The 14,101-nt window shown below is 43.0% G+C and overlaps 1 protein-coding gene and 1 pseudogene across 1 annotated transcript in view; both read right to left on the reverse strand.

The window, feature by feature from the left end:
- LOC119650209 overlaps positions 1–10,073 on the reverse strand; it is a 45,774-nt pseudogene extending 35,701 nt beyond the window's left edge.
- The window catches only part of LOC119650208 (golgin subfamily B member 1-like), a 124,517-nt gene that overhangs the window by 92,633 nt on the left and 17,783 nt on the right, over positions 1–14,101 (reverse strand). Inside the window, 1 exon segment of the mRNA XM_038052774.1 lies at positions 10,992–11,054. Within this exon segment, the coding sequence (XP_037908702.1) occupies positions 10,992–11,054 (63 nt within the window).

Raw genomic sequence — 14,101 nt, forward strand, 5'->3', positions numbered from 1 at the left:
ACTGAATGGGTATATTGAAGCGATGGGTTGAGTATTTTTATGAACTGCTCAACAACCAAAATATCAACAAGTTGCATCGCCAGAAAACGAAGGAATTACAGCCGAATTTGTTAAATATGGAGGCGACCAATTACATGGAGCGATTCATCAACTGATGCTCAAGGTGTGGGACAGCGAATCAATGCCTGACGACCGGCAACAGGACATCATATGTTCCACACATAAAAAGGGGGATACCACACAGTGCAGCAATTATAGAAGTATCACGTTGCTGAGTACCATCTATAAGATATTCTCCGCTATCTTGCTACGTCGGTTAGCCCCATACGCTCAGAACATCATCAACTCATGCCAAGGAGGCTTCACTCCAGCGATGGAAAAACTGTTGGAATATGGATATTAGTTGCATTATCTTTTCATCAACTTTAAAGCCGCATATGGCAGCATAGCCAGAGTGAAACTGTACAAGGCCATGAGAGAATTCGGTATTCCGACAAAATTATTAAGACTGACTAGGCTGACCCTGGCCAATGTGCGAGGCCAGATAAAAGCAGCAGGACCACTTTCGAGACCATTCAACATCAATAACGGCCTAAGACAAAGGGATACCCTGTCATGCGTCCTCTTCAACCTGGGCCTGGAAAACGTAATTCGCGATGCAGACGTAGATGCGAGGGGCACCATCCTCTTCAAGTCCACCCAACTACTGGCCTATGCTGACGATATCGACATCATGGGAAGAACCACCCGAGACGTACAAACTGCCTTCATCCAGGTCGAGCAGGCAAGGCGAGATCTCAGGCTGCACATTACTGAAGGCAAGATGAAATACATGATGGCAACGTCAACGCCAAAAACCAAAAAACCAGCAAGATCGAATCGCACTGGTCAAACGAGGGCAATAAAGATAGGAGACTTCAATTTCGAGACCGTTGAAAATTTGTCCTATCTTGGGTCGAAAATCAAAACCGATAATAGATATGGCGATGAAATCCACGTACGATTTGCCAGCCAACAGAGCCTATTTCAGCTTACAAAAACTGTTCGGCTCGAAACGGCTCACCATAGGGTCAAAGCTCCTACTGTACAAGACTATCATCTTGCCAGTCCCTATTTATTCCTCGGAAACTTGGATTCTTAGCAAAAAAAATAGCGAACTCTTGGCCGCTTTCGAGAGAAGAATCCTTCGAAAAATTGTTGGCCCCTAGATGAGGATGGACGATTCCGTAACCTACATAACGACGAAATCTATGAGCGATACCATGACCGTCTGGTTGTGGATAAAATCGGGCTCAATAGGTTGCGGTGACGGGTCGTTTAACCCGTATGGATGAGGATGATCCAGCCCGGAAAGTCTATAAGGACAATATCTATGGTAGAAAAAAAAAGACGAGGCAGATCCTCCCTGAGATGGAGTGATGGCGTAGGTCAGGACGCCAGACTACTGTTAAGGATATCGAATTGGTAGACCTCGGCACAAAACCGGGGTGTCTGGAGTTTCTTATTAAGTCAGGCCTAGACGGGAAACCGGTTGTTGCGGCGTTGATGATGATAATGATCAGGAACTTAAGAGTAAGATCTTTGACATCGTGAAAGCACTTAATTAATTTGGAATGTGATCACCTAATTTCCCTTGGTAGAAATGGTGAAAATACGTCAGTATAAAGCGTAAGGGCAAATAAATCAAACATCGAATATTATGCAAATAGCAACAACTTGGATCATCTTGCTCTGCATACTATACTATACTATTAACCATTCTCCTCTTTCAAAGTTTATTTCGGGTTTAATATAATGGCAAATTTAGGGAAGACAGTTATGGTGGCATTATTTTGGCGTTCCGCAAATCCATTCGTTTCCGTCAAGTCAACTATGTTTCAGATTATGATATTATCATAGCTAAAACACTATTTCTAATTTCATGATCGTGTCAGTCTATCTCACTAGCTCTAACAGGGAGTTCAAAACACCCTTTGGTAGGCTCCTCACTTTTTGTGAGGAGTATAACAATGGACTCATCACGGAGGATCTTAATGCTAGATCCAAAAATCGGTGACTACTTCACTGATGGTAAATGGATAAGATTGGAGGCTGCTGTCCTCAACTCCTCATTAAATTTTCTTAATAATGCGATGTCCATTTTTTTCAACCCTTCGCCTTTGCCCAATCAATCGGGCTCGGTTCTAGACATAGCTCTTGCTAATTCTGCTAGTCAACGTTGGCAGTGAAATCCGACTATGGATAAAATATCTAATAATCACCACACTCACATTTGCTTCTCTACGCAGATATTACTACCCTTACTAACACTTTGAAAAGGGAAATGCAACTAGATCTTGCACCAATCATATGGCCCAGCCGAAGGTGGGGTGGGCCCCGGAGCTTAAATTGTACTTTGGAAGTAAACAAATCGCGTATAGGCGATTTAGGGTTAAATTCAGGACCGTAAATTTTCTCCTATTTGAGGAGGCCAAACGTCTTTGGAAGATGGTTGTTGTTGACACGAAGTGAAAGTGTTGGCGCGAAATTTGGTCTGACCTATCTGTGACAAAATATGTCAAGTTCTTCTTGAAATCCACGAAGGATTTTCATAGTTACCTCAGCGACAAGTCCCCATGTTGGGATCCTAAGAAAAATCTTCTTTATCTTGATTTTCTGGCTGGGCAGTACATCCCCTTCCCCCTCTCTCTCAGACATCCCACTGTTTCCCAGTCCTTCTCTCTAGAAGAGCTGACTGCTGCATTACTAAGGCACAAGCATGCCTCAGCAGCTGGCACCGATAACATCACTTATCAACAAGTACGTTGATTGGTGCTGGAAACATTGTCTGTACTGCTACAGGGACTGAATCTCATCTGATGTAGGTAGAGTCCTTCTGAGAACTAATTGATTATTCTGGTGGTGCCCATCCCAAAAACACTTAAGGACCCAGAACTCTTGACCAGTTACCGCCCTGTTGCTCTCATTAATGTGTCAATCTGCTTAACTCCATGATCAAGGTTGGTATCAATAATTTCATTGATGAATATAAAGTCCTGCCTGCTAGCTGCTATGACTATTCGGCAGGCAAATTTACGTTTACTTCCATAAATGATATCCTTTTACACATTGCAATAGCAAAAAGTAAAGGTCAGCAGGGGTTGGTTGTGGTGCTGGAGGTGAAGAAGGTTGATCTGGCTACCCTTAGCGAAATAATGTCACATTTCCGCTTTTCTGTTAAGATTGTTTTATGGGTGTCAAGATAATGTCCAATAGACGTCTACAAATAAGACTGGACAGCATTCAAGTTGGAAGTAGCATTCCCAAGGATGCATTTTAAGTCCAATGTTGTTTAATATTTATACAACATCCCTACATAATAAATGCTCAGACAGCATTGAAATCTTCCAATATGCGGACGATTTACACATTTTGGCCACTGGAGAGGATGTTTGTCGACATCCAAAGGTTTGCAATGGCAGGTAAATGCGTTTTTTGATGAATCCCGAAGATTGGACCTACCAATCAACATAACCAAATCCCAATCTATATCCTTCAAGAGAAGCAGGATAACACCCCTGCTTAGTGAAATTAATAATCTGACCCTTGCCCATCTCAAATCCATCACCTTTTTAGGCAGGGAGATGACGGAACGAGTTCAGTCAGAGACAACTTGAACTCCATTATTCCTAAAACCGCAAAAGTAGGCAGGTTGATTCATTTTTCAATTGGTATTTCTTGGGATCTCACGCCCCGTGAAGCCATCAATCTCTATAGATCTGTGGTAAGACCCATTAAAGAGTATGCCGCTACGTCCACTATGAATCCGAGAAAATATTTTGAAAACAAATTCAACTCAATATCTGATTGTATCCTGAGAAGATGATTGTGGCTGACCAGAACCATCCCAGATTTTTGCGTTGGCCAACGAGCCGCCTCTTCGTTTGAGAAGGTCCCTCCTACCAGCGAAAGAACTTCTTAAATTAAAGGAAAGAAATTCCAAAACCTATCATTTGGTGTTCAGAACCTGGATGTTAAAAATGACCTCCCCTCGATCTATAAGTCGTTCCTCAGTTTGTTTGACTTTGTAATTCCCAATGTTGTTCCCGCAACCTCTAATAAGATTCAGGTTGTCCTGTCATATGATTTGGGGGTCACCACGCAAGGCGGCGGAGGGCCTCAAATCAAGGGGTTTTCGGATCCTGGCTTCTGATCCGGCGTTCATGCGTGATAGGTCTGCCTGTGCAGTAGTTGGTCCGGATGGGACGCAAGTTTCACATTTTTCCTTGGAGTTCAGTTCAGTTTTTTACTATGATTCAATACATGAAGGTGACTTTCTGGATGGGTAAAGAGAATGCTATCATTACAGACTCTCTCTATACGTATAAATTACTCAAACAAACTACGCCATCGCATCATCTAGTTGGTAAAATACATGCCCTTGCTTCTGACCCCCTTTTTCAGTCTTTAAAAGTTCTATGGCGTCTGACGCTCGCGGGACACCCATTAAATGAACTCGCACCCTCGCTCCTTACACCCGTAAGGAGCTGGACTCTAGTATTACAAGTTTGGTCGAACCCTTCCCTGTATATGTTCTGAATACAAGTCAGAAATACTCCTATAGAAAGTGGAAGGATGACTTTTTGACCATTTTTCTCCAACATTCACGTTGCTTTACCCATAATTCAACCGGAGGCTACGCGTACGCTTACAGCTTCCGAAGCAAAATTACTGAATCGTCCTCAGAGCAATGACACATATAGCAAAGTTTTTCTCAAAACATTTGGAAACATAGATTCGGACAAATGTAACATTTGCATGGTTAGACAAACTAACGAAGACATAATCTTCGAGTGTCAGGACTATGCCCGGTTTCGGGTTAAGTGTAGATGGTATAATCTGTTTTTAACCTTCAACAAATATTTTTGAGTAGAGATCCTTACATGACTGATGACCTTTTATATTTCTTTAAACAGACTAAAGTCAGATTATAATACATATCGTTTCAGTTTCTTCGCGGCGCGGCATATCCTGCCATCCCCGTTCTTTTTCCTTGCATCGATCTATCATTATCCCTCGGCGCTCCAATGGTTCGCAATGGTTGAGTTTGGTTGGTAGAGTTGCGGAGATGTGTCAGATACCTTTAAAACTATCGAGCAGCCTCTATGAGTTCGTGTGTCAAGTTGCTACTGGCTTTCTGTGGGAGGTTTTTCGGATTTTATTTCACCCGAAGAAATACCGAATCTTGGTTTTCCGGACCTCAATCACCCTTGATTCTAAAATCATCAACTACAATAACGCATTTTTTTCAACTCAAATATTAATAACTCAGTAACAACTAAACATTCACAACCCTAAAATATTAATAACTAATATCTGTTAAACTTGAAACACGTGTCCAGTCTGTTCGGGCGGGATTTGACGCTAATGTGTTTGTAAATTTGTCGGCTAATTAAAGAAAGAATTAAACTTAATAAATTTGTGTTTGGCGGTTTTTGGCCATAAATGATAGTGTGTTTCTGACAACATAGGCTAAATGACTGCCATCAGCCCTGCTGGTGTACTTGGTGGGTGGAATTACGGCCTGTTTGAACTGTTAGCCTGCTGAGTCCCAGGGGACAAACAAGCAACAACAACGACTGTATTTTGTGAAAACAAAATTTACACACTTCTTTTGCATGTATTGGGACCCCGCTCCCCTTAAATTCAACGTAGAATGATGTAGATAGGTAGGTAAGTATCGGTGGCCGCTCCAAGAAGCCCAATTAGCGCTGGGGTGCGCCGTTCTGATACTATGTATAAACTCGAAAGACCAAAGTGCTGTTATGAGAGCAGAGAGCCAGAGCCTAGCTGGCTCGGATCTTCAGAGCCAGCCCGTAGCATTCACGAAGGGAAGCAGCTCTCTGAGGTCCCCAAAGAATGGTTTACCCAGTGTCTGTATCCTGACTCTAGGTAGAGCTGAGCAATCGTAAAGAAAGTGCGTGAGGGTTTCCCTTTCTTCTCCGCAGCTTCGGCAATGCGAATTGTAGGGCATGCCGAGCCTGGTGGCACCGTCCCCTATGAGTGCCCCAAAAGACAACCGCAATCTTGTGACTCAGTGAATTCTTTAACCGGGTTATTCAGGAAGGAAGAACACCATCTGACTGGCAGGAAAGTACCACTGTTCCAATATGGAAAAAGAAAGGCAACCCAGCAGAATGTTCAAATTACCGTCCGATCCGGTTACTTTCCCATACCATGAAGATTTTTGAACGCATTCTTGACAACCGTATTCGCGAAATCGTTGAAATAACCGTGAATCAACCCGGATTTGTCAAGAACTGCGGAACTACTGACGCAATACACGCTGCGCGGTTACTCATGGAGAAACACCCGTGAGAAGCATCGCCCTCTTTACATTGCCTTTCTGGATCTAGAGAAAGCGTTTGACAGTGTACCACACGAACTCATCTGGTATGCTTTACGACAACACTTCGTGCCAGAAGAACTCGTGCGCTGGGTTCAATTGTTCTACCACGATCCGAAAATTAAAGTTCGAAGTATGGCGGGTGTATCAAAACCGCTTCGTGTCTCTGTTGGAGTTCATCAAGGAAGTGCCCTCTCACCACTCCTCTTTGTCCTTGTTATGGACACCGTCACACGGGATATCCAACGTCCAGCGCCCTACACACTGCTTTATGCAGATGATGTTTTCCTAGCATCTGATAGCAAAAATGATCTCGAGCAACTTGTTCAAAAATGGAATGATCGCCTCATACAACACGGTCTCAGATTGAATTTAAGCAAAACTGAATTTTTGACGACCGATCCCCATGAAACAGGCACAATCACTGTCAGCGGCAGTGATCTGCCCAGAACTGAGCGATTTAAATACCTCGGGTCAACGCTATCAGCCAATGGAGAGCTGCGTTATGAAATTGCTTCACGCATTAACGCAACCTGGATGAAGTGGCGTTCCACAACTGGTGTCCTTTGTGATCGACGTATCAACGAACGTCTCAAATCTAAAATTTACCGCAATGTCGTCCGTCCAGTCGCTCTCTATGGTTCTGAGTGTTGGCCGACCATAAAAGACAATGAACGACGTCTTGCGATAATGGAGACGAAGATGCTACGTTGGACTAGTGGCGTCACACGTTTAGATCACATCCGAAATGAGGATATCCGCGATCGTTATGGGGTTGCACCGATCGTGGAAAAGTTGCGAGAGAGGCGTCTTCGATGGTATGGTCACGCAATTCGTGCAAAGGAGAATTCACTTGCAAATATTGGTCTGAACATCGAAGTCGATGGTAAACGACCAAAAGGCAGACCTAAGCAACGGTGGCTTGATACGCTGGATGGGGATTTGAAAGCCTCGAGATTGCACCCAGATCAGGCATTCGATAGAGCCAAATGGCGAAGCCGATCACGACGCTTGTGAACGCTTGTGAACGGGACAAAGGCTGAAGAAAAAGAAGAATCTTGTATGCATTTGAACGCATCTAGCACAGGACCTCTCATGATCGGACGGGCCAAATCCTCTTGCGTGTGGCATAGTCCATGAGGAATGCTCAGATTTCTCAAGGATGTTATTGTGGCCATAGGACTTGGCTGCCCAGCATCCGGACTCACGTAGTCTGACATCACTGCAGCTACAAAGTTTCTAATGTGGAGGTCTAGGGGGAGGAGATGCAGGAGTACATTGAGATCATCTGCCGGGCAGGACTACGTTCAGTCGTGGTAAGTGGAATTCATGTTTCCTTGTCTTGATGGTGAATAGCATCAGTTCACGTTTTAGTTGGATTTATGCTGAGGCACACCTTTCCCAACGCTCCTTTAATGATGTCGCTCATAATGGAGGGAAACATCACTGTACACTTATATCACCAAGCCGGTATACGCCACTATGTTCATCCCGCTTCTGTTCAATATTCCTTAAATTTCGCTATCACTATTGGCAAAACCACTGAAAATATGGCGCCACCCTGTGACGTGCCTGTGTTCACAGCTGGGGTCAAGTGGTTGCCTCCCAGATCCGACTGAATTATCCTGCTACTGAGCATGGATATAATCCAATGCGTAAGATACTCCTCCAATCCAAAACTGGTCAAGGCTTCCTTGATGGCGTTGGTACTAACGTTGTGAAAGCTCTCTCTATATCCAAGAAGGCAGTTAGGGTATACTGTTTTTACTACAGTGACCGTTCAACGTGCCAATTACCTCGTGGAGAGCGGATCCTGTTGATTTTCCTTTTCAACAAACCACGGCACAACCTTTTCCTGCTGCTTCTGTAGCATGACTCGTATTATGTCATCTGGGCCCGGAGATTTATATTTGGAGAACCTATTTATAGCCCAGTCTATCTTATCCTCAGTAATTACCGATTTGATAGTCTCGCACGGCGAGGGTAGCCGCAAACCCTCCAATCAAGGTTCTGACTCACAGTCCTCCTCGCTCGCAGGAAAGTGCGTCTGAATAAGCAGCTCCAAGGTTTCACCAGAAGATTCCGTCTAGAAGCCTCCCGACTTTTTAAGAAAGGATGGGCTCTTATGTTCCTTAGGCAGAATCTTGCTAGGTTGCGCAGATTCGCTGTTGCTTTCAATGTTCTGACAATAGTTCAACCAAGACCGCCAAGAGGCCCCGATTGGAATTTCTTTAGGCAGTCTGTGTATGGCTGTCAATATTTATGACTGTAGTAGATCTACATTCCACGGTGGCAGCGTCTTCTAGCTGTACTCAGTAGGGCACGAGACTTTAAAGGCGGTATCGAATGTCTTTTCCAGAGCGCCGGTTTTCGACTCCAGTTCGTCTGTCGTGCCAATTTTACTAATTTGCGCACCGAGGAGTTTGTTTTTAATTACTTGAGAAGACTTTCTTCAGTTGATCCTCCTGGGGTCTCTGAAAAGTTTAGAGACCTCTGCGGCGAAATCTAGACTGAAAAGATCCAACTGTGATCTGAGAAGGAATGATGTAACTCACTGTATACGTGAACGCGAGCGTACCCATCTTTCCACCAAATATGGTGACAATCGCTATAACCGTTTCTGAGAAAAATTCGTGTGTAAAGTGGTGGGAAGGTCAATAAATGCCAAAGGTGAAGGAGTATTCATAAACCTTTAAGTTCATTCTAGCACCACGGACACGCAACAATGTAGGGCATAGCATGATCCTACCTGGTGGAAATCGCACTATTACTACCGAAATCATAGTAGTTACAAGTTTTCGCTTCCACTACGTACTAATGGAAAAAATGCACATTCAAATGACTTTATAAGAGAAATACACAAAAACTTTCATACCTGAAGCGTCTAGCTTCCGGTTTCCCGATTTGTTTATTGTTTGTTCATTTCGGAGGAATTTCCTATCAATCAGTGATTAAAGCTCGTTAAACATTTCTCGATAAACTTCCTGGCTGCAACCTAAGCGGATTTAATAAGACCTAACCAGTTTGTAAGCAGGAATAAATATCATTAAAGAGCCAGAATACTTATCAATTCAAGTGGAAATATGTCATTGTTGAGCACTACGCGCATGCATAGTGCACACTACCATATCGAATTTACTGGAAAAGATTGATATTACACCATTAAAATCTGAAATTCTGCCTGAAATCACTTTCTAAATGGTTGCAGATAAAAATAGTTAAATTAATGATGGGAATTTGGATAGATTTGATGATTGAGTGCTTTTATAATTTAGTGAAAAGTTAGAATACTAAATGTTATTTCTGTGATAAATGCTATCAATTATATACTTTTATTCGTCAAATTTACAACTTCGGTAAACTTGTCCATGCCGCATTCGTCTACTACGTTTTTCACTTCATATTACCTGAATCTTCAACTTTTACTTTCAACATTCACATAGTAATCCGAGACGATGCTGGTGAAGAGTAATACATTCGCATATCTCAAATCATCATTCCAACCAGCAATTCCACAAACAAAATATGACAGAATCGCATTTTTTTGTCACTTACCTGAATGTGATTTTCCAACTCTTGCACGATATCCTGTTTAGCCAAGGTAACCTGTTCCTGTAGACGTCGATGATAATCTGCAGCAATGTCACGAATCTCTTGACTCTCATTGATACCTACATCATCTTGTTCAATTATCAAACAAGGGGATATATCGTCGTCATCCCCCACTAGAGTAAGGTTATGCCCATCATGGTCAACAGGCGATTTGGCCTTTAGATTGTCAATAGTTCAATTTTTTATATATTTTACATTCATTTTGTTTGTGGAAATAGGTATTTTGGTTGTTTTAATTATTCGGGGCAAACCGGTTGATTGATTGAGAATTGTGTTGTTATTGGACATGTGTACGAGGATATATAGAAAGAAAAAGAGAGAGAAAATATCATGCGGTTATTAACTCACGTTAGAATTAAACTCGGGTGGTAGCATGTACTTATGCTTTCGATACTCTGCAATCTCTAAGGTTCGGTTTGTACTCTAAAAGGAACGCGCGCTCTCATTGAATGCAGACGGACATCTGAATTTCATTTCCCAACAAAAATGATGGTAATCTTTCTTAAAATGGAACGAGATTTTGGAGCCTTGGCTAAGGAGTTGTGCTGGAGATAGAAATCTTTATAATAAATATATTTCGCAGTAAGTTGATAAGCTATGACAGAACATCCTTCGCCGTGAGTTCTTTTATCGGGAACTATGTCTGACGCTACAATAGTCAATTTCATAGACATAGGACTTAACAAGAGACAAGCACAAAGAAGATACATTTTGTAAGAATCTACGCAAATAAATATGAAGTGATACGAACAAAAGTCGAAACATAAAAAGAAACATAAACCGCCTCAGCCCAAGCAGTGTTAACATTTTAAGCAGGACCGGACTCCTCCTTAAAAACTATTAATATAAATGAATAATGTCCACCTACACCCAATGAAATGAGACGAAACAATCATAAAATTCGCGTGCATTATATTAATTACTAACGTTATTGTTTCTATATCGTTAATAAATTATTGCAGTTACGAACAACGAATAAAAAAAATGCACTCACCAGAAGTTCATCGTCAATTTGTTTCGGCGAAGTTGATCTTCTCATTTCTTCACTGGGCGCTCCCTAAAAAATTAAATGTACGCCATTAATTACACTAACGAAATTAAATTCCAATATCTAATAAATAACACAGAATATACGAAAATGATACCTGGGAAGAAGTAGATGATTCAAGGAAGTAAAAAGATACTAAGTAAAATAACCCCTGGCACCAGAAGCGTTCAAACATCTCAACTGTTGTTAACAAAACGAGAAACAAGGGAACGCTACGCTCGTTCTTACTACACAACTTCAGTTGTTTTTGTTGAAAGGACGTCGCCTGTATTATCCATTACCAGAGTCAAACAAGAGGCCAGCAATTCCAAAACCTAAAGATAATTGACGAAGCCGACAATGCAGACCTGTCAGCACCTCAGTACAGCGATGCTTACACCCTTCAATCCCACGACAGATCGCTTTCTACATCGATATTTCGCCCCCCCCCCACCCTACTTTGACATCTCCAGCCCATTTGAAATTGAAGGTGTCCCTTTATTTAACGTGCAAATTCCATGTAATTCGAGTCTACTCTTTTCGCAGAGTTAGGGAAGCTCCTTGGCTTCAAATGGCATAGGACTACTACATAACATCCGCAGTCCAGTTTTCCCAAGACATCTTGTAGATGCCGCTTTTTTTGCTTTTCCTTCTTCTGGTCTTTCTCATTGCCTAATTGTGCTTTGGCGTGCGAATCCTACTTGATCGTACTGCTTCGATGCCTTCTTTGGCCAAGATTCGTCGCAAAGCTGGGAACACTTCCGTTGAGTATGTTATGCTGGCTCCGGGTCCTCGAGGGCTACTTTTAGAGTTTTGGAGCGAGGCGAGCATCATTGGCGGGATCATGTGGTCGGTTTGCTCCGCTGAACCCGCGCGGTTTCAGCTGGTGGCGGTCCATCGGTGGCACGAACTTGAACGCCACCGTGAATTCACCTCTGCCGCCTCATTGAACGGCCATGGAAACCGTTGACAGCCTGATTTAAAGGAAATAGAATAAATTTCTATACGAGTTTCTGCAACTCTTTAATATTCTAAACTCGTTGAACCCAGAGATTTAGTACTATAGGAAATTAGATGGATTCTACGTTGAAAATAAAGTGATCGGACAATTTAATATTTCTTATTATTAATGGAAAGCTCAACAACAAATTATCAAGACCACGATTATCGAAGGGAAACGATCATTATCCCAAAGGGGATTAGGAGGAAGACGGGGAAAAGAAAGTTCTCAAGCAAAAAGAATTAAATCGGTTATAGAATTTTTACTGATAAATTAGCCTTTATTAGGAATAAGTGAAAATCGATATTCAAATCGAAAATATTAATAAATAAAACAAACTCAGCCGTAGCCGGTGCCAAGCCCGGTTGTGAAAGGAAGAGGGATGGATAGCTTCAGTCTGAATGGCTGTACGCCACCGCAGCATCTCAGGGGGTAGGTGCGGAAAGTGCACGACCAGAAGCATTGCTCCGCCTGCGGCAGCTGCTTCGCCATAATCTGTGGCAACTACTGCAGCTTAGGCAGCAGATGAAGTGGACTGACGAAATGAACGTCTTCATCATCCACTCCTACTAAGAAATAGCGGCGAAGGCGGGTACAACATCTTACCGTGAGATTCGTCGAGCGTTTCCCGCAATTCGCGTACGTGACTGTGTAGCGAGTCGCAGACCAGTACCGCTCCCGCCATCATCAGGGAGCATGTTCGACTCGAGTTCATCGAGGAAACTGGAAACCAAGAGTCGATGGGGACTGAGGCGGTGGCATCAACAACACCACGACGCACTGCAGACAACAGTTTCAATATACGCCGGGGCAGAGGTAGAGGCATGGTTGACGTGGCGGCACAACATCACCAAGTCGATTGCTGCGCGCATATTTTTACAGCAAAGAGCAGGCGAGTCCCTTGCGTGCGGCTGTCTGTAAGGCAGACTGTGGACTGACTCCACTTAACTTGAAGGATCGATTTTTCAATCTTCTGAGTGGGGTGAAGTCGGACCAAGAACGGATCGATGAATGGAAGTCGAAGGCAATGCACGGTAAACACGTGAATTGTCTTTGGCAGCCATTTGTCGATTTGCATCTGTCGAACAGGATAGCGTGATCGCCACCCGAGCTTATAAAAAGCTCATCATGAAAGAACGGGTGGAGAACGACCAGTGCAGAATATGTGGTTCGGCGTTAGAGACGTTGGGCCATCTCATTTCTGGCTGTACCGGTGCAATACATCACCAGGCATAATGCTGTATGTAAGATTATCCATCAAAACTTTGCATATAAGCATGGGCTGATCACGGGAACATGTTCGGTTTACCGATATGAGCCGCAAGCAGTACTTGATAGTTCTGCTTACAGCATGTATTGGGACCGGCAAGTTCTGACTGATCGCCATATCGCACACAACAAGCCTGACGTACTGTTAGTTGACAAGAGGGGTCGCTCCGCGTATATTATTGATGTTGCTATCCCCCATAATAGCAGCGTTGATCGGAAATACGTGGAGAAGAAGGTGAACTATGAGCCACTGGCTCGAGAAATCAAAGAAATTTTGCGTCTCGAGAAAGTGGTTTTAGTTCCCATAATATTGTCAGCTACAGGTATTGAATCACTCATGGCTTCCCTTCATGTCCTGGGACTCTCATATAGTCTGGTTCAAACCATGCATAAATACACCATGCTACATACGTAAAACAAACAACCGATCGCAAGCCCGATTGTGAAAGAAGGAAGGATGAATAGCGTCAGTTTGAATGGTTGTAGGCCATGGCAACGTCTCAGGGGGTAAATGAGGAAAGTGTAGCAACTTTATAGTCTTCCAGATTACTCACTGAGCAAGCTATCGCCACACCTGGCAGCTGGGCTTCTTTCCCAAGATAAACAGCAGAATACTTTTGATATTAAAAGGCTCCAGAACGAAGAAATGAAGAATGACGAAAACGCTGAGCCGACAACAGGAAGCCGATAGCATGGATCTGAAGTGGATTCAGCGGAAAGACGCAATCAAAACGGCGGCAAGAAAAACCATCGGACATGAACCTCGACACAAGGGATTAAGTAATTTAACAAAGAGTGCCAACAGTCA

The sequence above is a fragment of the Hermetia illucens genome, chromosome 2, assembly GCF_905115235.1.
Source record: "Hermetia illucens chromosome 2, iHerIll2.2.curated.20191125, whole genome shotgun sequence".
NCBI classification, from domain to species: Eukaryota; Metazoa; Arthropoda; class Insecta; order Diptera; family Stratiomyidae; genus Hermetia; species Hermetia illucens.